Source organism: Ranitomeya variabilis, chromosome 2 (assembly GCF_051348905.1).
Source record: "Ranitomeya variabilis isolate aRanVar5 chromosome 2, aRanVar5.hap1, whole genome shotgun sequence".
NCBI classification, from domain to species: Eukaryota; Metazoa; Chordata; class Amphibia; order Anura; family Dendrobatidae; genus Ranitomeya; species Ranitomeya variabilis.
Window position 1 is genome coordinate 117,126,425 of NC_135233.1, and position 26,126 is coordinate 117,152,550.

Here is a 26,126-nt window from a genome sequence, read left to right on the forward strand (position 1 = left end):
TTTGTCGGAAGTGACTGACGCCAAACGACTGAAGTGTGAAAGAAGCCTTACCTGCCTGCGCTCCCGGCGCCAGACAGCATCCTCCTTTACAGATTTGGGGCGCTCATATTAAAATTGCCACCGACCTATAGATGTGTGTGCGCTGGTGACATCAGTCGCACGCTCGTCTGTGTTCATCGGGACGTGCACCACGGTGGTTCAGGTAATGAATGCTGCCTGCGCATTTAAAAGGGCCTGTGCCCCTAAAAAATAAAAAACGCACTTTTTTTTTTCTTCTTCCCACAGACATCTCTCTAGTCCACTGCAATGGCCCACCAGGGATTTCCCCCGATACCTCGCCAGTCTAGTCCAACCCTGAACACAATTATCTATGGCATATTACAAGTTTTAATAGAAGGTGGATGACGCATTTAAAAAAATAAATAACTAAAAAAAAGAGAACAAATAAAAATATTGAGAAAGAAGCCAAGATACAAGAAAATAAAAATTAATGTTTATCCAGACACTGGTGTCACTTACAGAAATGCTCACACTATAGAAAGCACGTCGGCGCTAAACCACTGGTACATACAATCTGCAGATATATCATCTTCCATACTTCGGTTCTACTCATGACTGGTGGTGTCAGATTATTCAGTCACTTTCTGACAATCAGATAATCTTTGAGCTTTCCCATACCAGGCATATCTGGCTGGATAGGAGAATGGCGATGCCTTCACTATAGTGAATGGTGAATGTTTCCATGTAAAAGTTATTCACAGGCTTCTCCTGCCCAGGAGGAGCACAGGTACCAGCAATGGTATAAGGCACGTGCAGGAACCATCCTTCCATCTGCTCCTTAGCGCACGGACAGTTTAACATTGATGTTCATTGCTGCCAACTCCGCCACAAAGTACCGAAATACATATGGCACAGAAATGACGTCAATTGTATCTGTCCGGTCACAGACCAAGCAATAGTGTTTCCGGTTACGCATTGAGGACCAAGATGGAGGAGGCTTCTCCAGGATAGGTGACAGGAGGCTGCCGCAGGTCACACACACATGGGCCTCTGATCTATCGGAACAGTTAAAAAGCCTGTCATGAAGAAGGAAGGAGGTTCCATGTGCCAGCAGGGCATCACGCTCCATCTCTCCAAAACGAATTCCTCCTTGTACGTTTCTGCCACCCACAGGCTGGTTGGTCACTTTGTCACGAGAGCCGGTTGTCCTAACTTGGAACTTGTCAGAAACCATGTGACGAAGACGCTGGTAGTAGACCACACTGATAAAAATGTCCGCCTCCAGCTCAAGCCCACTAATGCCGCTGTACAATTTCTCTGTGCCATAGTAGTTATAGCCAGCAGCCTTCAACATTTCACCAAAATATTCCAGAGCAGAATTCTCCTCGGAGAATGTGAAAGGAGTGGCATCGTGGCACAATCCGTGGAGTGCGGCCGATTTACCGGCCATGCTCTCAATCAACATCCCAATCGTCATTCTGGAAGGAAATCCGTGCGGGTTAAATAAAATGTCCGGAACCATCCCGCTTTCTGTGAATGGCATATCCTCTGCCGGCCACAGTCTGCTGAGGATGCCTTTCTGGCCATGTCGGCTAGCAAATTTATCACCTATGGTGGGGTTACGCGGGATCCTCATAGTGATGCACACGGATTGGAACTTTCCAATACCCAGGTCATTGCTGCAGGCCTTAATGTTGTCAACAATACAGTCCTCCTTACTCCTGAGAAGACAAGACATGAGAGTGAAGAAAAATCCCTGAACACAGGAGGATTTCCTATTCCCAGCAAAGTGGATGAGAATCCTGAAGTCTCATGCACACGCTGCGTATTCGTGACTTGTAGATTTATATCTGCAGTAGGTCAATTCTTTCAGCGTTTTTGCTGCAGATTTCACCCAAACTAAAGAGTGGGGAAAAACGAATCACAAGCACCTTTAAAAAACATGTAAAAAATGCTGCCATTTTCCTGCCAATAGATCAGTATTGCAGCAGATTTTTCATACCTGAAGTGCATTTTCTGTGTGCTTTTTTTGCGACTTTTTTCACCCATTCAAATAAGCAACAAATTCACTGCAAAAAGGATGACTGACATTCTGCGTCTCCGCAAACACACACCAAGGCTAAGTTCACACTGGGCGTTTTTTATGCTAATTTTCTGCTGCGTTTTACAGTACTGGCAAAGCCTATGAGATTTCAGAAATCTCATGCACACACATTGGGTTTTTGTCATCAGGATTTTGTGCTTTGCATGGTTTTTTGGACATAGAGCATGTCACTTCTTTTAGCGTTTTTCACCCATTGACTTGAATGGGTGGTGAAAAAATGCACCAAATACACAGGTATCAGGTCTTGTTGCGTTTTTGGGGCGAAAACCTGATTCTATGGAACAGGACTTTTTTCCCCCAACACTAAACTTTATCAGCATGCACAAGAGACAAATCCAGCATTGTGTGCACAAGATTTCAGAAACTTCTTGATTACGCAGATTCTGTAAAAGGCCATGTATTTTACGCACCAAAGAAGCTACATTACAAAAATACAGCAAAAACTCCCCGTGTGAAGATAGCCGATGCCAAGAAACGTGTCCGTGTGATGTAAAGCTTGTACGACTCACTTGTAAAACACCACAACGTTCTCTCCAGTGTTTTGGTTCAGATAACCATAGTACGGGTCTCCAAGACGCAGGACAGCGCCTACCGGGGGCAGGCCATCGTCATCTAGTTTCCCCTTTATCCGTTCATTGTCTGGTTTGATTCCAAACACAAAATTGTCTTCGTGATCTTTTATTTTTTTAGCCAGGTCGATGACATCAGTTTTGTAAACACTCCCATGAGCGAATCCTCTCTCCCAAGACGATTTGTTCAAAATCTGCAAACACAAGTACCGTAGATGGCCGATCAGGAGCTATCCATCACAAAGTAGCTATTTAGTGGTTGCCATATAGTATTGCATCAAGGGTGGTGTTTTGACTTGAAAGGGAAGCTTTTTTTGTTATGTAATCCAATAGCAGTATGATGCAGAGGCTAAGACCCTGATTACAGTGATGTGTCACTTACTGGGCTGCGATTTGTTGTTTCAATACAATCAGTGTTTTATCAGCAGGAGATTATCATTACAGAACAACTTGGCACATGCATCCTAGTCCAACCACTACACTAATGAGCAGCTCTGTCACTATGCAATGTACACAGAAAGAGGTGGTGCGGATGGGGTCATACACGGCTGCAGATTACGCAGGGCTCAGTTGCTGAGGTGGGAAAACTGTGAACATCATCACTGCTACACCCATTGCCGAAGTAATTGGGCAAAGTAATGCCTGCGGGACACATGCGGCCCTTTGGCTGTTCCTATGCGGCCAGTGGAGAGAGACAGCCCAAGACCGAAAACCAGTGGCATCCCACACAAAACATCTGCCCCCTGCCACAACTTCACCAGTATCTTCATCCTTGGGATGCAGATACTGATGAATAAAATAAACAGAAAGCAGTCAGCTCCCTCTCCCACCATTCAGTCACTGCAAGGCTGTATGAGGGGCTTTGTGGGGGGACATCACACTGTGTGCAGTAAATCGTACGGTTCTGATTAGCTGCTACTGATAAGAATATAGTTTATAATGAGCCCTATTGTAACATGTATCAACAGTATCAGCCTATCAACAGACTAAATTCTGCTCAATATTAAGAGGTAAAAATAAATCTAAAATAATAACAATGAGCTGAATTAAGTATAGCATATAGGTTCGGCCCTCCATAACAGTCATGATATTTCATCTGGCTCTTTAGGAAAATCAAATTTCCACCCCTGAACTAATTGATACATCGCTGGAATCAGGGTCTATGTCCTTACATCATGCTGCTGTTTAAAATTTGCCTTAATATTAGGAAAAGGGGTTCAAGTATAGGGTGCAATAAATGCACAAACATATGAACGGGTGCAGTAATAAAAAGTAGCTTCATCCAAACCTATTAACACTACAAGCAGATTATATCTATTGAAAAAAAAAATCACAGAGAAAAAAGCAGAGATGATTACCTGCTGAAGCCTCCAAACAAATGCACTATCAGGGCGCATCGGACCCGATTAATGATGGCAAAAACACAGGTGCAAAAAATAACGATGAAACAACCACTTTCAATCCAGTGTTGGCTGTTTGGCATTAGTGCACAGAAAGATAAGTGATAATAGTCTGTATGTGGCATTGTTCACACAGGCAATGCAGAGCATCTGGTCTACAGCCTATTACTAGCGCACATACAGGCGGGCCGCCCAGTGCTGCAAAATGCATGCTGTGTGACTAGAGGCCTACAGTTTACAGAGCCATCTTGGTCCGACTGCGCCCTGCAAGGTAAAGTGCAAAAAAAACACATATCAATGTATGTAAGTTATTTTATATTGGGGCCTCAATACGTAAGCTGGCAACCCACGTCAAGGGTCCCTACATTTTGCCAGTCCTAATGCTAAACATTGAGTAAAAGATCCACATACAGACTATCATCACTTATCTTTTTTGTGCACTAATGACAAACAGCCAACACTGGATTGAAAGTGGTTGTTTCATCGGTATTTTTTGCACCTGTGTTGTTGCCATCATTTATCGGGTCCGATGCGCTCTGCTGGTGCATTTGTTTGGAGGCTTCAGCAGGTAATCATCTCTGCTTTTTTTCTCGGATTTTTTTTTTCAATTTTTTGGAGGATTTTCAAGTCCTCTTTTTGTGTCTGTCAGATTATATCTATCCAACGCTATGTAGATAGATTATATTTTATACCCATAATTAATGGGGTCCTTTGATTCCTTTTGCACATTTCATATAAAGGATCTGACCATCCTCTGCACTTACCCCATTCACAAGTGTGCACAGCGCCTACAGAGAACTTACCATCGCATCCTTCATATCATATCCCGTGTACGAAATCACCGCTACAATGGCGTTTGTTCCGATTGGATAGTTATCCATGTCAAAATAATCATACATGGTGGGACGCACCAGAGGACTCTGGGGGGTCTGCAGGCGATACAGTTATCAGAGCGATCCTGATAGGTTAGAAGAGGGAACCCCATCGTCTGTTTGCCTGGAAATCAGAACAGGACAGATATCTGAATAGTGCCATAGGGGTCCCGTGTGCACACGGTGGGAATATCGTGCGTGTACCTACCCATCTGACACTGGTACATATTCCTGGGGCTCTGGTTGTGGTCGGAGAAGGGGATGAAGTTGGCCACAACACTCATCAAGCTGTGAGGAAAGAGCTCCTGATGGGTGGTCACTCCGGGCACAATTTCACCCTCATATATCGCCACGTTCAAGAAAACCTGGAAGAGAGGCACAGATGGGAATCTAGATACATCAGTGGGCTTGAAGATTAATGAATCACAGTTACATGAAAGAAAAAAGTTGATTTTAATATGAAGTATCACAAAGTAGAAACCTCACACAGATAGCCAACTTCTATGTAATTAATACCCCCCCCTTCCTAATCACCGCTCCTAGATGCTCTAGTCTAACCCCAAATGCTGTACACAGACCAAACGCAGGCAGGATCCCCATTACAGATGTGCTCCCCTACAAAAAACATAAATGCTGCACACTCTGCCAACAATGGGTTAATAACAAGGAATCGGCTCCGTTTAATCTCATTTAATCGGAGATGAAGAAATCCTGTTCTAACCAGGCTGACTGGGAACAAGGGGCTTTCACTATTGTACTGTGAGAAACAGTAAGAATGAGATAAGTCCATCCGGATCAGCCGGAAATTCTGCACTGCTGATCCAAAGAACTGCAAAAAAAATAAAGACCTGTCATCTTAGAGGAATAAGAAATGAATTCATGACCCCAAATGTTACAATTGGTAATTGTGAAGTCACCATCAGCTTCAACTGGCAGAAAGTTCCATAGTCCCAGTGCTCTAAAGACTCTCCTCCTCCTCCTCCGCCGGGAGAGAACCTACCCTACCGCAGAGGTCAGCAAGTGCTGGCACGCTGCCTGCTGTGGGACTACACCTCCCAGCAGGCCTTGAACAGCCTGCAGATGCCACATTGGTAGATTTACAGTCCAGGGTAGAAAATAAGTAATTTAGGTAACTGATTTAGTTAGTTTCTCCCATACACACCCTCTAGTGTAAACTTTACTGGCAGATTACACTAGCGCTATTTTTTTTGTGAAACATTATTTTGCACGCTGATTTCATGACGACCACCCCACGCTGGTCTCGCCTCCATGGTCCCTCGATCACAATGTGTAATACCGCACCTGCTCCAATGTGCCGATCAGCTCTTCTTTCCCTACCGCCAAATTCCTAACAGGACGGACCATCCTGCAGGGGGTGGTGAAAACATACAGCCCAGGGTAAAGACTCGCTTTCCCAGTCATGGGGATGAGCACCACCTCAGTCCAGGGTGGGATCTTCTTCTCCTGTGTTACCTGGGAAATAGGAATAGGTCATATACAGAGTGGAGCGAATTTGTCCGGACTTGGGTCCGAATACGATCGGCAGCAAATATTGTTTTTGCAATATTCGTCGAACACAGCCGAACGTCATTAGAGTCAATGGGAGTAGTAATTACGAATATGTTCAGAACCGATCATCAAACAAACATGCATTCAGCACAAGTAGGGAACCAATATGGCAAATTCGGATTTGGCGACCGAAGCCGAACAGAGTCGCTCAACTCTATACACATTTTAGTACAGATAATTTGTAGTCCACAGACCGAGAGGGGTTGTATCAAGCAACTTGTGTCACATACTGATCGTATTCATCCTGGGAGGTCAGCAAACCCTCTCTCAATGGCAGACATACTTGTTTAACCCTTTACTGCTCAATAACTTAACCTGTTCCCGACCTGGGACACAGCGTATGCGTCATGAAAGTCGGTGCCAATCCGACCTGTGACGCATATGCTGTGTCACAGAATGATCGCGTCCTTGCAGATCGGGTGAAGGGGTTAACTCCCATTTTACCCGATCTGCAGAGACAGGGGGAGTGGTACTTCAGCCCAAGGGGGGTGGCTTCACCCCCCCGTGGCTACGATCGCTCTGATTGGCTGTTGAAAGTGAAACTGCCAATCAGAGCGATTTGTAATATTTCACCTATGAAAATGGTGAAATATTACAATCCAGCCATGGCCGATGCTGCAATAGCATCTGCCATGGCTGGAGACCCCGATCTGCCCCCACCCCACCCCACCGATCGCCTCCCCAGTCGTCCTTTCTGCCCCGATCTCCGTTCCGCTCCCCTCCTCCCTCCTGTCAGCTCCCCCGGTCCTCCTGTCCGCTCCCCAGGTCCTCCGATTCCCCCCCCCCGTGTTCCGGTCCCACCCCCCCATACTTACCTAGCCCCGATGTCCCTCCCGGTGTCCAACCGTCTTCTTCATGGGCGCCGCCATCTTGGAAAATAGCGGGCGCATGCGCAGTGCGCCCGCCGAATCTGCCAGCCGGCAGATTCGTTCCTGCACATTTTGATCGCTGTGATAAGTTCTATCACAGCGATCAAAATAAAAAAAATAGTAAATAAATCCCCCCCTTTATCACCCCCATAGGTAGGGACAATAATAAAATATAGAAAATATAATTATTTTTGTTTTTCCATTAGGGGTAGGGTTAGGGTTAGGGTTAGGGGTAGGGTTAGGGTTAGGGGTAGGGGTAGGGTTGCACTTAGGGTTGCACTTAGGGTTGCACTTAGGGCTAGGGTTGCACTTAGGGTTGCACTTAGGGTTGCACTTAGCGCTAGGGTTGCACTTAGGGTTGCACTTAGGGCTAGGGTTGCACTTAGGGTTGCACTTAGGGTTGCACTTAGGGCTAGGGTTGCACTTAGGGTTGCACTTAGGGCTAGGGTTGCACTTAGGGTTGCACTTAGGGTTGCACTTAGGGCTAGGGTTGCACTTAGGGTTGCACTTAGGGTTGCACTTAGGGTTGCACTTAGGGCTAGGGTTGCACTTAGGGCTAGGGTTGCACTTAGGGCTAGGGATGCACTTAGGGCTAGGGATGCACTTAGGGCTAGGGTTGCACTTAGGGCTAGGGATGCACTTAGGGCTAGGGATGCACTTAGGGCTAGGGTTGCACTTAGGGCTAGGGTTGCACTTAGGGCTAGGGTTGCACTTAGGGCTAGGGTTGCACTTAGGGCTAGGGCTGCACTTAGGGCTAGGGTTGCACTTAGGGCTAGGGTTAGAATTAGGGTTAGAATTAGGGTTAGAATTAGGGTTAGAATTAGGGTTGCAATTAGGGTTAGGGTTGGAATTAGGGTTAGAATTAGGCTATGTGCATACGGTGAGGATTTGGCTGCGGATCCGCAGCGGATTGGTCGCTGCGGATTCGTATCAGTTTTCCATCACGTTTACAGTACCACGTAAACCTATGGAAAACCAAATCCGCTGTGCCCATGGTGCGGAAAATACAGCGCGGAAACGCTGCGTTGTATTTTCCGCAACATGTCAATTCTTTGTGCAATTCCGCAGCGTTTTACACCTGCTCCATAATAGGAATCCGCAAGTGAAATCCACACAAAAAACACTGGAAATCCGTGGTAAATCCGCAGGTAAAGCGCAGTGCGTTTTACCTGCAGATTTTTCAAAAACTGCGGAAAAATCCACACAAATCCGCAACGTGAGCACATAGCCTTAGGGTTAGGGTTGGAATTAGGGGTAAGACTAGGGTTAGGGGTGTGTTGGGGTTAGGGTTGTGGTTAGGGTTGGGATTAGAGTTAGGGGTGTGTTGGGGTTAGTGTTGGAGTTAGAATTGAGGGGTTTCCACTTTTTAGGCACATCAGGGGGTCTCCAAACGCGACACGGCGCCACCATTGATTCCAGCCAATCTTGCGTTGAAAAAGTAAAATGGTGCTCTCTCCCTTCCGAGCCCCGACGTGTGCCCAAACAGTGGTTTACCCCCACATATGGGGTACCAGCGTACTCAGGAGAAACTGATCAACAACTTTTGGGGTCCAATTTCTCCTGTAACCCTTGGGAAAATTAAAAATTGCAGGCTAAAAAATTATTTTCGAGGAAAGAAAAATGATTTTTTATTTTCACGGCTCTGCGTTATAAACTTCTGTGAAGCACTTGGGGGTTCAAAGTGCTCACCACACATCTAGATAAGTTCCCTTGGGGGTTTAGTTTCCAAAATGGGGTCACTTGTGGGGGGTTTCTACTGTTTAGGCACATCAGGGGCTCTGCAAACGCAACGTGATGCCCGCAGAGCATTCCATCAAAGTCTGCATTTCAAAACGTCACTACTTCACTTCCGAGCTCCGGCCAGGGCCGGTTTTAGACAATGTGGGGCCCTAGGCAAAAGTTTAAAATGAGGCCCCCAATGCTCACATATTGCACCATGACTCTCAAACATTTTGGTTGTATTGACATGAGCTGAGTTCAGTCCGTTCAATGCGTGTGATCTACAATATTGAAGTCGTTTGGCTCTTGTTTCTCGGCCTCTTTACACCGGCTAATGAAGAACGATGGGGACAGAACACTAGTAGATCACTCTGTCCCCATATAGTTTCATGTTATAAGCAGCAGGGCTGGAGAGTCGGAGTCAGTGTCCATTTTGGTGTAGTTGGTATCAAATGGACAGACTCTGTCTCCTTAAATACATTATATAATACATTGGGTGTAGGATGTGCTGTAATTTTTTCATAATAATGTGGGAAAGTTATGAAATGTCCTATAAATGAGCATTTTGCTCATTTGTTGCACGATTGCCAACATGTGTGTATATATATATATATATATATATATATATATATATATATATATATATATATATATAAACTCTCGTCTGTTCTTCAGCCAGTATTTAAAAATGTGCATGACACACAAACACACACACACCACACTCACACGCTATCACTGTGTGTCTATACCCAGCCATCTACATATACTAACATATATTCAAGTTAGAGTAATGCAAAAAATGTATATATATACACATACACACACCTACACGGCACATGCTTATACACACATACATACATGTACAAGGCACATGCTTATACACACACACATGGCACGCACTTATACACACATACACATACATGGCACACTTATACGCACACGCCATTCACTTGTATACACACACACATACATGGCATGTACTTATACACAAACACGCATGGCACATACATACATGTAAATGGCACGCACTTATACACATACATGGCATGCATTTATTCACACACATACATACAAACATGGCACACATTTATACATACATACATACATACATGGCACGCACTTATATACATACACATGGTACGCACATATACACACACGGCACGCACTTACAGTATATACACACACATGGCACGCACTTATATACACACACATGGCACGCACTTACAGTATATACACACACATGGCACGCACTTATATACACACACATGGCACGCACTTACAGTATATACACACACATGGCACGCACTTACAGTATATACACACACATGGCACGCACTTACAGTATATACACACACATGGCACGCACTTACAGTATATACACACACATGGCACGCACTTACAGTATATACACACACATGGCACGCACTTATATACACACACATGGCACGCACTTACAGTATATACACACACATGGCACGCACTTACAGTATATACACACACATGGCATGCACTTATATACACACACATGGCACGCACTTACAGTATATACACACACATGGCACGCACTTACAGTATATACACACACATGGCACGCACTTACAGTATATACACACACATGGCACGCACTTATATACACACACATGGCACGCACTTACAGTATATACACACACATGGCACGCACTTACAGTATATACACACACATGGCACGCACTTACAGTATATACACACACATGGCACGCACTTACAGTATATACACACACATGGCACGCACTTATATACACACACATGGCACGCACTTACAGTATATACACACCCATGGCACGTACTTACAGTATATACACACACATGGCACGCACTTACAGTATATACACACACATGGCACGCACTTATATACACACACATGGCACGCACTTACAGTATATACACACACATGGCATGCACTTATATACACACACATGGCACGCACTTACAGTATATACACACACATGGCATGCACTTATATACACACACATGGCACGCACTTACAGTATATACACACACATGGCACGCACTTATATACACACACATGGCACGCACTTACAGTATATACACACACATGGCACGCACTTATATACACACACATGGCACGCACTTACAGTATATACACACACATGGCACGCACTTACAGTATATACACACACATGGCACGCACTTACAGTATATACACACACATGGCACGCACTTACAGTATATACACACACATGGCACGCACTTACAGTATATACACACACATGGCACGCACTTACAGTATATACACACACATGGCATGCACTTATATACACACACATGGCACGCACTTACAGTATATACACACACCCATGGCACGCACTTACAGTATATACACACACATGGCACGCACTTATATACACACACATGGCACGCACTTACAGTATATACACACACATGGCATGCACTTATATACACACACATGGCACGCACTTACAGTATATACACACACATGGCATGCACTTATATACACACACATGGCACGCACTTACAGTATATACACACACATGGCACGCACTTATATACACACACATGGCACGCACTTACAGTATATACACACACATGGCACGCACTTATATACACACACATGGCACGCACTTACAGTATATACACACACATGGCACGCACTTACAGTATATACACACACATGGCACGCACTTACAGTATATACACACACATGGCACGCACTTACAGTATATACACACACATGGCACGCACTTACAGTATATACACACACATGGCACGCACTTATATACACACACATGGCACGCACTTACAGTATATACACACACATGGCACGCACTTACAGTATATACACACACATGGCACGCACTTATATACACACACACATGGCACGCACTTACAGTATATACACACCCATGGCACGCACTTACAGTATATACACACACATGGCACGCACTTACAGTATATACACACACATGGCACGCACTTACAGTATATACACACACATGGCACGCACTTATATACACACACATGGCACGCACTTACAGTATATACACACACATGGCACGCACTTACAGTATATACACACACATGGCACGCACTTACAGTATATACACACACATGGCACGCACTTACAGTATATACACACACCCATGGCACGCACTTACAGTATATACACACACATGGCATGCACTTATATACACACACATGGCACGCACTTACAGTATATACACACACATGGCACGCACTTATATACACACACATGGCACGCACTTACAGTATATACACACACCCATGGCACGCACTTACAGTATATACACACACATGGCACGCACTTATATACACACACATGGCACGCACTTACAGTATATACACACACATGGCACGCACTTACAGTATATACACACACATGGCACGCACTTACAGTATATACACACACCCATGGCACGCACTTACAGTATATACACACACCCATGGCACGCACTTACAGTATATACACACACATGGCATGCACTTATATACACACACATGGCACGCACTTACAGTATATACACACACATGGCACGCACTTTCAGTATATACACACACATGGCACGCACTTACAGTATATACACACACATGGCACGCACTTATATACACACACATGGCACGCACTTACAGTATATACACACACATGGCACGCACTTACAGTATATACACACACATGGCACGCACTTATATACACACACATGGCACGCACTTACAGTATATACACACCCATGGCACGCACTTACAGTATATACACACACATGGCACGCACTTACAGTATATACACACACATGGCACGCACTTACAGTATATACACACACATGGCACGCACTTATATACACACACATGGCACGCACTTACAGTATATACACACACATGGCACGCACTTACAGTATATACACACACATGGCACGCACTTACAGTATATACACACATGGCACGCACTTACAGTATATACACACACATGGCACGCACTTACAGTATATACACACACATGGCACGCACTTATATACACACACATGGCACGCACTTACAGTATATACACACACATGGCACGCACTTACAGTATATACACACACATGGCACGCACTTACAGTATATACACACACATGGCACGCACTTACAGTATTTACACACACATGGCACACACTTACAGTATATACACACACATGGCACGCACTTACAGTATATACACACACATGGCACGCACTTACAGTATATACCCACACATGGCACGCACTTACAGTATATACCCACACATGGCACACACTTATATACACACACATGGCACGCACTTACAGTATTTACACACACATGGCACACACTTACAGTATATACACACACATGGCACGCACTTATATACACACACGGCACGCACTTACAGTATATACACACACATGGCACACACTTATATACATACACGGCACACACTTATATACACACATACACCTACACACACACATACACACAGATGCTGCACAACAAATGCTCATTTGATACATGTGATTCACATAAACACACACACATAGCTCACAGACAGCACACACTATACACTGCACACACCTTAGATACATGCTTTATGCTGGAGGGAATGAGATGTTCCACACTATCAGCTGCAGCCCTCCTGCTCCCAGCAGCACTGTCCCAGCAGACACCTTCCTGCCCTCTCCTCTGCTGGGACTGCCAACAAGAGCAGGAGGAGATGACAGCAGGACAGGAGCCATTTCCACCAGGAGCAGCACACACAGTGGGACGGTGCACTTCTACTTATCTGCCAGCTCAGGTTGGTAGCTGCCATCTCTAGCTCCCCCTCAGAGGCTCTGTGCAGGAGGAGCTGACAGGACAGGAGCAGCTCACACAGTGCTGCACTGCTTACCTCACAGCTCAGGTTGGTAGCTGCCATCTCTAGCTCCCCCTCAGAGGCCCCGTGCAGGAGGACAGGAGCACTGGCCAATGAGCGCTTCTATCACTCTGATGGGGGAGGTTCAGTGGCCGCTGCTCCTGTGCTTCATTGAACGCTCCTTTTTCACTGCAGAAACATCCAGACAGTCCCTGAGTACATGGCCTGTGGTGACATCACGGTCACATGGCAGGTCACCTGATAGTGATGTCACTACAGGTCCTTAACCAGTCTCTACATCGGAAGCTTCACTGATAATGCTATTATCAGTGAAGCGTCTGCTGTAGATGCTGGGGGCCCCCAAGGGGCTGGGGGCCCCCAAGGGAGTGGGGGCCCCAGGCAGCTGCCTAGTCTGCCTGGCCCTAACGCCGGCCCTGGCTCCGGCATGTGCCCAAACAGTGGTTTACCCCCACATATGGGGTATCACCATACTCAGGAGAAACTGGACAACAACTCTTGGGGTCAAATTTCTCCTGTTACCCTTGGGAAAATAAAAAAATCAGGGCTAAAAAAAATTTTTTGAGGAAAGAAAACGTATTTATTATTTTCACGGCTCTGCGTTATAAACTTCTGTGAAGCACTTAGGGGTTCAAAGTGCTCACCACACATCTAGATAAGTTCCCTTGGGGGTCTAGTTTCCAAAATGGGGTCACTTGTGGGGGGTTTCTACTGTTTAGGCACATCAGGGGCTCTGCAAACGCAACGTGACGCCCGCAGAGCATTCCATCAAAGTCTGCATTTCAAAACGTCACTACTTCCCTTCCAAACCCCGACGTGTGCCCAAACAGTGGTTTACCCCCACATATGGGGTATCAGCGTACTCAGGAGAAACTGGACAACAACTATTGGGGTCAAATTTCCCCTGTTACCCTTGGGAAAATAAAAAATTTAGGGCTAAAAAAAAATTTTTGAGAAAAGAAAAATTATTTTTTATTTTCATGGCTCTGCGTTATAAACTTCTGTAAAGCACTTGGGGGTTCAAAGTGCTCACCACACATCTAGATTAGTTCCTTGGGAGGTCTAGTTTCCAAAATGGGGTCACTTATGGGGAAGCTCCAATGTTTAGGCACACAGGGGCTCTCCAAACGCGACATGGTGTCCGCTAATGATTGGAGCTAATTTTCCATTCAAAAAGCCAAATGGCGTGCCTTCCCTTCCAAGCCCTGCCGTGCGCCCAAACAGTGGTTTACCCCCACATGTGGGGTATCATCGTACTCAGAACAAACTGGACAACAACATTTGGGGTCCAATTTCTCCTGTTACCCTTGGGAAAATAAAAAATTCTGGGCTAAAAATCATTTTTGAGGAAAGAAAAATTATTTTTTATTTTCACGGCTCTGCGTTATAAACTTCTGTGAAGCACTTGTTGGTTTAAAGTGCTCACTATGCATCTAGATAAGTTCCTTGGGGGGTATAGTTTCCAAAATGGGGTCACTTGTGGGGGAGCTCCAATGTTTAGGCACACAGGGGCTCTCCAAACGCGACATGGTGTCCGCTAACGATTGGAGCTAATTTTCCATTCAAAAAGTCAAATGGCGCTCCTTCCCTTCCGAGTTCTGCCGTGCGCCCAAACAGTGGTTTACCCCCACATGTGAGGTATAAGCGTACTCAGAACAAATTGGACAACAACTTTCGTGGTCCAGTTTCTCCTTTTACCCTTGGGAAAATAAAAAAATTGTTGCTAAAAGATCATTTTTGTGACTAAAAAGTTAAATGTTCATTTTTTCCTTCCATGTTGCTTCTGCTGCTGTGAAACACCTGAAGGGTTAATAAACTTCTTGAATGTGGTTTTGAGCACCTTGAGGTGTGCAGTTTTTAGAATGGTGTCACTTTTGGGTATTTTCAGCCATATAGAACCCTCAAATTGACTTCAAATGTGAGGTGGTCCCTAAAAAAAATGGTTTTGTAAATTTTGTTGTAAAAATGAGAAATCACTGGTCAAATTTTAACCCTTATAACTTCCTAGCAAAAAAAAATGTTGTTTCCAAAATTGTGCTGATGTAAAGTAGACATGTGGGAAATGTTATTTATTAACTATTTTGTGTCACATAACTCTCTGGTTTAACAGAATAAAAATTCAAAATGTGAAAATTGCAAAATTTTCAAAATTTTCGCCAAATTTCCATTTTTTTCACAAATAAACGCAGAAATTATCGACCTAAATTTACCACTAACATGAAGCCCAATATGTCACGAAAAAACAATCTCAGATTCGCTAGGATCCGTTGAAGCGTTCCCGAGTTATTACCTCATAAAGGGACACTGGTCAGAATTGCAAAAAACGGCAAGGTCATTAAGGCCAAAATAGGCTGGGTCATGAAGGGGTTAACCCCTTCCTGACATCAGACGTACTATCCCGTCGAGGTGGGGTGGGCCCGTATGACCGCCGACGGGATAGTACGTCATCATCGATCAGCGGCGCTCACGGGGGGAGCGCGGCCGGGTGTCAGCTGCATATCGCAGCTGACATCCGGCACTATGTGCCAGGAGCGGTCACGGACCGCCCCCGGCACATTAACCCCCGGCACACCGCGATCAAACATGATCGCAGTGTACCGGCGGTATAGGGAAGCATCGCGCAGGGAGGGGGCTCCCTGCGGGCTTCCCTGAGACCCCCGGAGCAACGCGATGTGATCGCGTTGCTCTGAGGGTCTCCTACCTCCCTCCTCGCCGCAGGTCCCGGATCCAAGATGGCCGCGGCATCCGGGTCCTGCAGGGAGGGAGGTGGCTTACCGAGTGTCTGCTCAGAGCAGACACTTCGTAAGCCTGCAGCCCTGCACAGCAGATCGTCGATCTGGCAGAGTGCTGTGCACACTGCCAGATCAATGATCTGTGATGTCCCCCCCTGGGACAAAGTAAAAAAGTAAAAAAAAAATTTTTCCACATGTGTAAAAAAAAAAAAAAAAAATTCCTAAATAAATAATAATAAAAAAAAATATATTATTCCCATAAATACATTTCTTTATCTAAATAAAAAAAACAAAACAATAAAAGTACACATATTTAGTATCGCCGCGTCCGTAACGACCCAACCTATAAAACTGCCCCACTAGTTAACCCCTTCAGTAAACACCGTAAGAAAAAAAAAAAAAAAACGAGGCAAAAAACAACGCTTTATTACCATACCGCCGAACAAAAAGTGGAATAACACACGATCAAAAAGACTGATATAAATATCCATGGTACCGCTGAAAACGTCATCTTGTCCCGCAAAAAACAAGCCGCCATACAGCATCATCAGCAAAAAAATAAAAAAGTTATAGTCCTGAGAATAAAGCGATACCAAAATAATTATTTTTTCTATATTTTAGTTTTTATCGTATAAAAGCGCCAAAACATAAAAAAATGATATAAATGAGATATCGCTGTAATCGTACTGACCCGACGAATAAAACTGCTTTATCAATTTTACCAAACGCGGAACGGTATAAACGCCTCTCCCAAAAGAAATTCATGAATAGCAGGTTTTTGGTCATTCTGCCTCACAAAAATCGGAATAAAAAGCGATCAAAAATGGTCACGTGTCCGAAAATGTTACCAATAAAAACGTCAACTCGTCCCGCAAAAAACAAGACCTCACATGACTCTGTGGAGCAAAATGTGGAAAAATTATAGGTCTCAAAATGTGGAGACGCAAAAACTTTTTTGCTATAAAAAGCGTCGCTGGTTTCACACTTGCGTTTTTGTCTGCAGCGTTTTTTGCACAAAAAAACGCATGCGTTTTTTCCCTATATTTAACATTGAAAACGCATGCGTTTTTTTTGTACGCGTTTGGTCGCGTTTTCAAACGCATGCGGTTTTTTTCTGCATGCGTTCATTTTCAGAAATACAACCTGCAGTATTTTCTTGCGTTTTTAAGCACATGCGTTTGTTTGCGTTAAAAACGCATGCATTTTTATCGAAAAAAAACAGAAAACACACTGAAAAGCCACCCACCACCATCAAGGTGATAAAGGGATCCAAACCCTAACCCTAACTCTACCCCTAACCTCACCCCTAACCGTTTAATGAACATTTTCTGACAGTCATAGTGCCACGTATTTCAGTGCCACGTATTTCAGTGCCACGTATTTCAGTGCCACGTATTTCAGTGCCACGTATTTAAGTGCCACGTATCACGTATTTCAGTGCCACGTATTTCAGTGCCACGTATTTCAGTGCCACGTATTTCAGTGCCACGTATTTCAGTGCCACGTATCACATATTTCAGTGCCACGTATTTCAGTGCCACGTATTTCAGTGCCACGTATTTCAGTGCCACGTATTTCAGTGCCACGTATCACGTATTTCAGTGCCACGTGTTTCAGTGCCACGTATTTAAGTGCCACGTATCACGTATTTCAGTGCCACGTATTTCAGTGCCACGTATTTCAGTGCCACGTATTTCAGTGCCACGTATTTCAGTGCCACGTATTTCAGTGCCACGTATTTCAGTCACGTTTAGGGTTAGGGTTAGGGGTAGGGTTAGGGTTAGGGTTAGGGCTAGGGTTGGAGGTAAAGTTAGGGTTAGGGTTTGGATTACATTTACGTTTGGATTAGGGTTGGGATTAGAATTATGGGTGTGTCAGGGCTAGGGGTGTGGTTAGGGTTACCGTTGGGATTAGGGTTAGGGGTGTGTTTGGGTTAGGGTTTCAGGTAGAATTGGGGAGTTTCCACTGTCCAGGCACATCAGGGGCTCTCCAAGCGCGACATGGCGTCCAATCTCAATTCCAGCCAATTCTGCGTTGAAAAAGTAAAACAGTGCTCCTTCCCTTCCGAGCTCTCCCGTGCGCCCAAAAAGGGGTTTACCCCAACATATGTGTTATCAGCGTACTCGGGACAAATTGAACAACAACTTCTGGGGTCCAAGTTCTCTTGTTATCCTTAGGAAAATAAAAATTTGGGGGGCTAAAAATCATTTTTGTGGGAAAAAAAAAGATGTTTTATTTTCACGGCTCTGCGTTATAAACTGTAGTGAAACACTTGGGGGTTCAAAGTTCTCACAACACATCTAGATAAGTTCCTTGGGAGGTCTATTTTCCAATATGGGGTCACTTGTGGGGGGTTTGTACTGTTTGGGTACATCAGGGGCTCTGCAAATGCAACGTGACGCCTGCAGACCAATCCATTTAAGGCTGCATTCCAAATGGCGCTCCTTCCCTTCCGAGCTCTGTCATGCACCCAAACAGTGGTTCCCCCCCACATATGGGGTATCAGCGTACTCAGGACAAATTGGACAACAACTTTTGGGGTCTAATTTATCCTGTTACCCTTGTGAAAATACAAAACTGGGGGCTAAAAAATCATTTTTGTGAAAAAAAAAAAAGAATTTTTATTTTCACGGCTTTGCGCTATAAACTTTAGTGAAACACTTGGGGGTTCAAAGTTCTCAAAACACATCTAGATAAGTTCCTTGGGAGGTCTAGTTTCCAATATGGGGTCACTTGTGGGGGGTTTGTACTGTTTGGGTACATCAGGGGCTCTGCAAATGCAACGTGACGGCTGCTGACCAATCCATTTAAGTCTGCATTCCAAATGGCGCTCCTTCCCTTCCGAGCTCTGTCATGCGCCCAAACAGTGGTTCCCCCCCCACATATGGGGTATCAGCGTACTCAGGACAAATTGGAAAACAAATTTTGGGGTCCAATTTATTCTGTTACCCTTGTAAAAATACAAAGCTGGGTGCTAAAAAATCATTTTTGAGAAAAAAAATAAAAATTATTTTCACGGCTCTGCGTTATAATCTGTAGTGAAACACTTGGGGGTTCAAAGCTCTCAAAACACATCTAGATAAGATCCTTAGGGGGTCTACTTTCCAAAATGGTGTCACTTGTAGGGAGTTTCAATGTTTAGGCACATCAGGGGCTCTCCAAACGCAACATGGCGTCCCATCTCAATTCCAGTCAATTTTGCATTGAAAAGTCAAATGGCGCTCCTTCCCTTCCAAGCTCTGCCATGCGCCCAAACAATGGTTTACACCCACATATGGGGTATCAGCGTACTCAGGACAAATTGGCCAACATTTTTTGGGGTCCAATTTCTTCTCTTACCCTTGGGAAAATAAAAAATTGGGGGCAAAAATCATTTTTGTGAAAAAATATGATTTTTTATTTTTACGGCTCTGCATTATAAACTTCTGTGAAGCACTTGGTGGGTCAAAGTGCTCACCACACATCTAGATAAGTTCCTTAGGGGGTCTACTTTCCAAAATGGTGTCACTTGTAGGGAGTTTCAATGTTTAGGCACATCAGGGGCTCTCCAAACGCAACATGGCGTCCCATCTCAATTCCAGTCAATTTTGCATTGAAAAGTCAAATGGCGCTCCTTCCCTTCCAAGCTCTGCCATGCGCCCAAACAATGGTTTACACCCACATATGGGGTATCAGCGTACTCAGGACAAATTGGCCAACATTTTTTGGGGTCCAATTTCTTCTCTTACCCTTGGGAAAATAAAAAATTGGGGGCGAAAAGATCATTTTTGTGAAAAAATATGATTTTTTATTTTTACGGCTCTGCATTATAAACTTCCGTGAAGCACTTGGTGGGTCAAAGTGCTCACCACACATCTAGATAAGTTCCTTAGGGGGTCTACTTTCCAAAAAGGTGTCACTTGTAGGGAGTTTCAATGTTTAGGCACATCAGGGGCTCTCCAAACGCAACATGGCGTCCCATCTCAATTCCAGTCAATTTTGCATTGAAAAGTCAAATGGCGCTCCTTCCCTTCCAAGCTCTGCCATGCGCCCAAACAATGGTTTACACCCACATATGGGGTATCAGCGTACTCAGGACAAATTGGCCAACATTTTTTGGGGTCCAATTTCTTCTCTTACCCTTGGGAAAATAAAAAATTGGGGGCGAAAAGATCATTTTTGTGAAAAAATATGATTTTTTATTTTTACGGCTCTGCATTATAAACTTCTGTGAAGCACTTGGTGGGTCAAAGTGCTCACCACACATCTAGATAAGTTCCTTAGGGGGTCTACTTTCCAAAATGGTGTCACTTGTAGGGAGTTTCAATGTTTAGGCACATCAGGGGCTCTCTAAACGCAACATGGCGTCCCATCTCAATTCCAGTCAATTTTGCATTGAAAAGTCAAATGGCGCTCCTTCCCTTCCAAGCTCTGCCATGCGCCCAAACAATGGTTTACACCCACATATGGGGTATCAGCGTACTCAGGACAAATTGTCCAACATTTTTTGGGGTACAATTTCTTCTCTTACCCTTGGGAAAATAAAAAATTGGGGGCGAAAAGATCATTTTTGTGAAAAAATATGATTTTTTATTTTTACGGCTCTGCATTATAAACTTCTGTGAAGCACTTGGTGGGTCAAAGTGCTCACCACACATCAAGATAAGTTCCTTAGGGGGTCTACTTTCCAAAATGGTGTCACTTGTAGGGGGTTTCAGTGTTTAGGCACATCAGGGGCTCTCCAAACGCAACATGGCGTCCCATCTCAATTCCAGTCAATTTTGCATTGAAAAGTCAAATGGCGCTCCTTTCCTTCCGAGCTCTGCCATACGCCCAAACAGTGGTTTACCCCCACATATGGGGTATCAGCGTACTCAGGACAAATTGTACAACAACTTTGGGGGTCCATTTTCTCCTGTTACCCTTGGTAAAATAAAACAAATTGGAGCTGAAATAAATTTTGTGTGAAAAAAAGTTAAATGTTCATTTTTATTTAAACATTCCAAAAATTCCTGTGAAACACCTGAAGGGTTAATAAACTTCTTGAATGTGGTTTTGAGCACCTTGAGGGGTGCAGTTTTTAGAATGGTGTCACACTTGAGTATTTTCTATCATATAGACCCCTCAAAATGACTTCAAATGAGATGTGGTCCCTAAAAAAAAATGGTGTTGTAAAAATGAGAAATTGCTGGTCAACTTTTAACCCTTATAACTCCGTCACAAAAAAAAATTTTGGTTCCAAAATTGTACTGATGTAAAGTAGACATGTGGGAAATGTTACTTATTAAGTATTTTGCGTGACATATGTCTGTGATTTAAGGGCATAAAAATTCAAAGTTGGAAAATTGCAAAATTTTCAAAATTTTCGCCAAATTTCCATTTTTTTCACAAATAAACGCAAGTTATATCGAATAAATTTTACCACTAACATGAAGTACAATATGTCATGAGAAAACAATGTCAGAATCGCCAAGATCCGTCAAAGCGTTCCAGAGTTATAGCCTCATAAAGGGACAGTGGTCAGAATTGTAAAAATTGGCCCGGTCATTAACGTGCAAACCACCCTTGGGGGTGAAGGGGTTAAAGGAGGTGCCTGCTACTCAGACAATGGCTTCTCAATTACTATATTTCCCCATGTTCTAATAAAGACAGCCTGTTCTGTCCTCTGGTGTCAGCACCGATCCAGCAATGGCTGCAGGGAGACCCGGCACCGACAATCAGGAGCTGCTGATGGACCTCTTCCCTCTTCACTGTCACTTCCTTTGGCTGTAACTGACATCTGGAGGGGGCGAGAGAGCAGCAGCAGCGGTGACTTCATCTGGATGTCAGTTATGTCTAAAGGACGCGACAGTGAAGAGGACCATCAGTGGCCACTGATTGGCTGCAGAGGTCACGTGACAAAACCATGTCATGGGAGATCCAGCACTGACATGGCTGGACCGGTGCCAGCACCAGAGGGGAGAACAGGCTGCTTTTATTTTAGCAAGGTGCAATATAGTAATTGAGAAGGGACTGTGAGTAGCGAACCACACGATTTAAAGGGTTTGGGTGAGGAGTCCGGTCTTACACGGCCGATGCTGGCAGCGTTACACAGCCAGAACCTGCCTTTAATGGCAGCAGTTGGAGCCAATTCTAATTGCTCCCGTTTAACCGCTTAATTGCTGCTGTTAATCTGTGAGTGGCATGAGCGTGGTGGGGCACCCTTGTGACAAGTCCAAAATGCAGATAAACTAAAAGGGAAAAGAAGCATATTTGTTATTGTTGCATCCGCAAAAGTCCAATCTCTCAATATATAAAATAATTTAACACATAATAAAGTGTAAACAATAAGGAAAAGTTCATATTTTTAACTTACTAAAATAATAAAATAAAGGACCTGGAGAACCAGGTTATGAGGTATTTGATACCACAATGAATGCTGTAAACACGAGATCCAAAAACTAATTGCAGAATTGCGCTTTTCCTCCACATTTCACAACTGGATATTTTCTCCCCTTTACATCACATGGTAAAGTGAATGTGATCATTCAAACCTGCAACTTATCCCACAAAAAAGAGAAGTCCTATAGGATTACGTTGATGAAAAGTTGTTGTTTTTTTTAAGTTATGTATTCTTAGAAGGAAAAAAACTAAACAAAAAACAGCCCAAAAAGAAAAATTGTTTCATTGAAGGGAATCTGTCAGCAGGTTTTCACAGTGTAATCTGAGAGCAGCGTGATGTAAGGATAGACCAGATACTTGCAATGTGTCACTGACTGGGCTGCTTGATGTAGTTTTGATAAATCCAGTTTTCCCTGCTGCAGATCTAGCAATTCTGAATGCCGAGCGCGGTCTAATCCCGTCCACACCACTGATTGGCAGCTTTGTGTTCACTGTGCATAGACAGAAAGCTGCCAATTAGTGGTGTGGGTGGGGTAATAAAGAGCTCAGCATTCACAGATTCACTGTTTCATGGGATACTTTAGACATTGGTAAAGAGTAGGAAATGTTCCAAAAATTAAAAAAGTCAACATCCACACAACAGCTCCCACTCTGGTGCCCCCTAGTGCTGCTGAAAAGAATGACATCCAATCCATTATGTGACCTCTCAGCCAATCACTGGCCTTTTTTTGCTGCAAACTCCCCTTGAATATTAAGAATCTTAGAAAACCTCTTTCATGGGAAGTTTTTTCTGATTAAAGGTTGTCCCCTTTCAGAAATATTTTCCTTTTTTGCAAAGTTTGGTTTTTCAACAAACAAAAAAAAATTCCAACAAAATAAAATGTGTTTCTTCCTATCCTGGGGTCTTGCGATGTGTCTCCGCTGCTGCTCTGGTCTCTGGTTGTGGCAGTGACGTCCAAATCCCAAACACTGAGCTCAAGACCTCTCAGCAGCTTTGACATCTGTAGTGATTGACTGCAGCTACATCGGCATGAAAACACCAGAGACCTGGGCAGCGGAAGACAAAGAGGACGACCTTGGGAGGGCAAGTAAAGCGTAATTGTTAATAATGAACTGTACATCTCAAAACTGACTACTCTGGAAAGCAGCAGGAATAAAATAGGAGCAAAAAATGGACACTTGAGCTGGTGACCCTAAGGAAAAATAGCTTTTGTTCAACGTGATCTTAAAGGGTATCAAAGCAGACAGCAGGAAAATGAGGGCGAGTAACACTAGAGGGTGAGGAGGATTACACCCTGCAGTCACTGTCTCAGACGTCAGATATTCGCCACAAGAAGTATTACCTTAAAATTTCGAAGTGTATGGACAACATTTGGAGCCAAATCTTTCTCCACCCAGCCCACCATTGCTCCATCCAACATGACCGGGTAACAATCTGGAAAAGTTTTTCCAGGAATCCCATCAACCGGAGTGATTCCTGGAAGAAAAACCATGAATGTTTAGAAGATTCCATCCAAACATCTAAGCCATTATTGAGCGCACCACTGCCCAACCATCTGCAAACCCATTCTGCTCAGCACATACTTTACCTCTTTTGGATTTGTATTGTACTGGCTGAGATATAGATAGATAGATAGATAGATAGATAGTGATCTATTTCAAGTGTTTATTTCTGTTAATGTTGATGATTATGGCTTACAGCCAATGAAAACCCAAAAGTCACTATCTCAGTAAATTAGAATACTTTAGGACACCAGTTTGAAAAATGATTTCAAAATCCGAAATGTTGGCCTACTGAAATGTATGTTCAGTAAATGCACTCAGTACTTGGTCGGGGCTCCTTTTGCATCAATTACTGCATCAATGCGGCATAGCATGGAGGCGATCAGCCTGTGGCGCTGCTGAGGTGTTATGGAAGCCCAGGTTGCTTTCACCCCTAGACGAAGCTTTCCATAGCGATACGCGTATCGGGTGTGGTGGATCCTTGGCTCTATTGGTAAATATTATGAGAATTACATGGTGGTCTCTATTATATGTTTACGCATGTGGAGCGCCCCCACACCGCCGCAGGGCCGAGGGGTACCCGGAGCCGGGCCTCTAGGTCTCAGTCCTGGGGTTGTCACGGTGGCTAGACCCGGTCCGTGGCCCTGTCTGTCGTGGGGGACGTCCGGTGCAATAAGTGATGTTGTAGCGGTGCAGTTGTGGGGTGCAGGGCGCGGTAAATAACGAGGACACCAGGTTGCAGTCTCTTTACCTCTTTACTGAAGCTCTCTGGGTCCTCAGTCCGGAATACGGCTCACCAGGCTGCGCAAGTCCGGCCGGTCCAATGGCACTTCCAGAGCTCTCCTTGCAGGTGGAAATCGGTGCCTTCCTTCTAGCGCTATGTGTTGCAGTCCTTCCCTGCTGTGCTTACGGAAAGTACCCCACAACTGTTGTGTCTGTTTCTCGTGTTCCCTCACAACAACTTAATTCGCAATGATCTTCCTCGTCCCTCCAGATACTATGGTAGGAACGCACCCGTATGACGGGGAGGCTCGGAGATCTTCCGGGACTCTATCTGCGCCCCTCTCCTGTTGGTACCCCCCTTTGCCTTCCTGGGTGATGCGTGAGACAGTCCGCCTCAAGCTAACTGCCCTGCCGTAGGTCTGAGGTATGGCTTGAAACTCTTTACCTCCTCGGCGTTCCGGCCACCGGTAGTGCGCCTCAGTAAGGTGCTGCCTCTTTCAGCACAACCCTCACTGGTATCTCCTTTCGCTTGATTTCGTTTCTCACTCAGCACAATCTATCTCGCTTCTTAGTCCTTCCTTGGGCACCGCCGCTATGCTGAGCAGGCACGGTCCCTTTACGTTCTTTCCATGCCAAGCCTCTGCCAGGATCCCACCCCTGGCAGAGACCCTACAGTCTCTCCCTTCACAACACCCTCTGCCACCAGGTGTTGCTCCGTTCAATCCCGTCAGCGTTCTCCCTAACTTCCTGCCTGACCCCCAGTTTACCCACTATGGTGGGGAGTGGCCTAATGAATAGCACCCTTAGCTCCC

At 44.6% G+C, this 26,126-nt stretch overlaps 2 protein-coding genes across 2 annotated transcripts in view; both read right to left on the bottom strand.

Annotated features, from left to right (window-relative positions):
* The window catches only part of LOC143804614 (DNA-directed RNA polymerase I subunit RPA2-like), a 391,215-nt gene that overhangs the window by 292,597 nt on the left and 72,492 nt on the right, over positions 1-26,126 (bottom strand).
* The window catches only part of LOC143808918 (DNA-directed RNA polymerase I subunit RPA2-like), an 87,117-nt gene continuing 61,472 nt past the window's right edge, over positions 482-26,126 (bottom strand). Inside the window, 7 exon segments of the mRNA XM_077292097.1 lie at positions 482-1,721; positions 2,614-2,867; positions 4,877-5,016; positions 5,019-5,069; positions 5,154-5,310; positions 6,248-6,418; positions 24,432-24,565. Of these exon segments, the coding sequence (XP_077148212.1) occupies positions 839-1,721; positions 2,614-2,867; positions 4,877-5,016; positions 5,019-5,069; positions 5,154-5,310; positions 6,248-6,418; positions 24,432-24,565 (1,790 nt within the window). The 3' untranslated portion in view covers positions 482-838.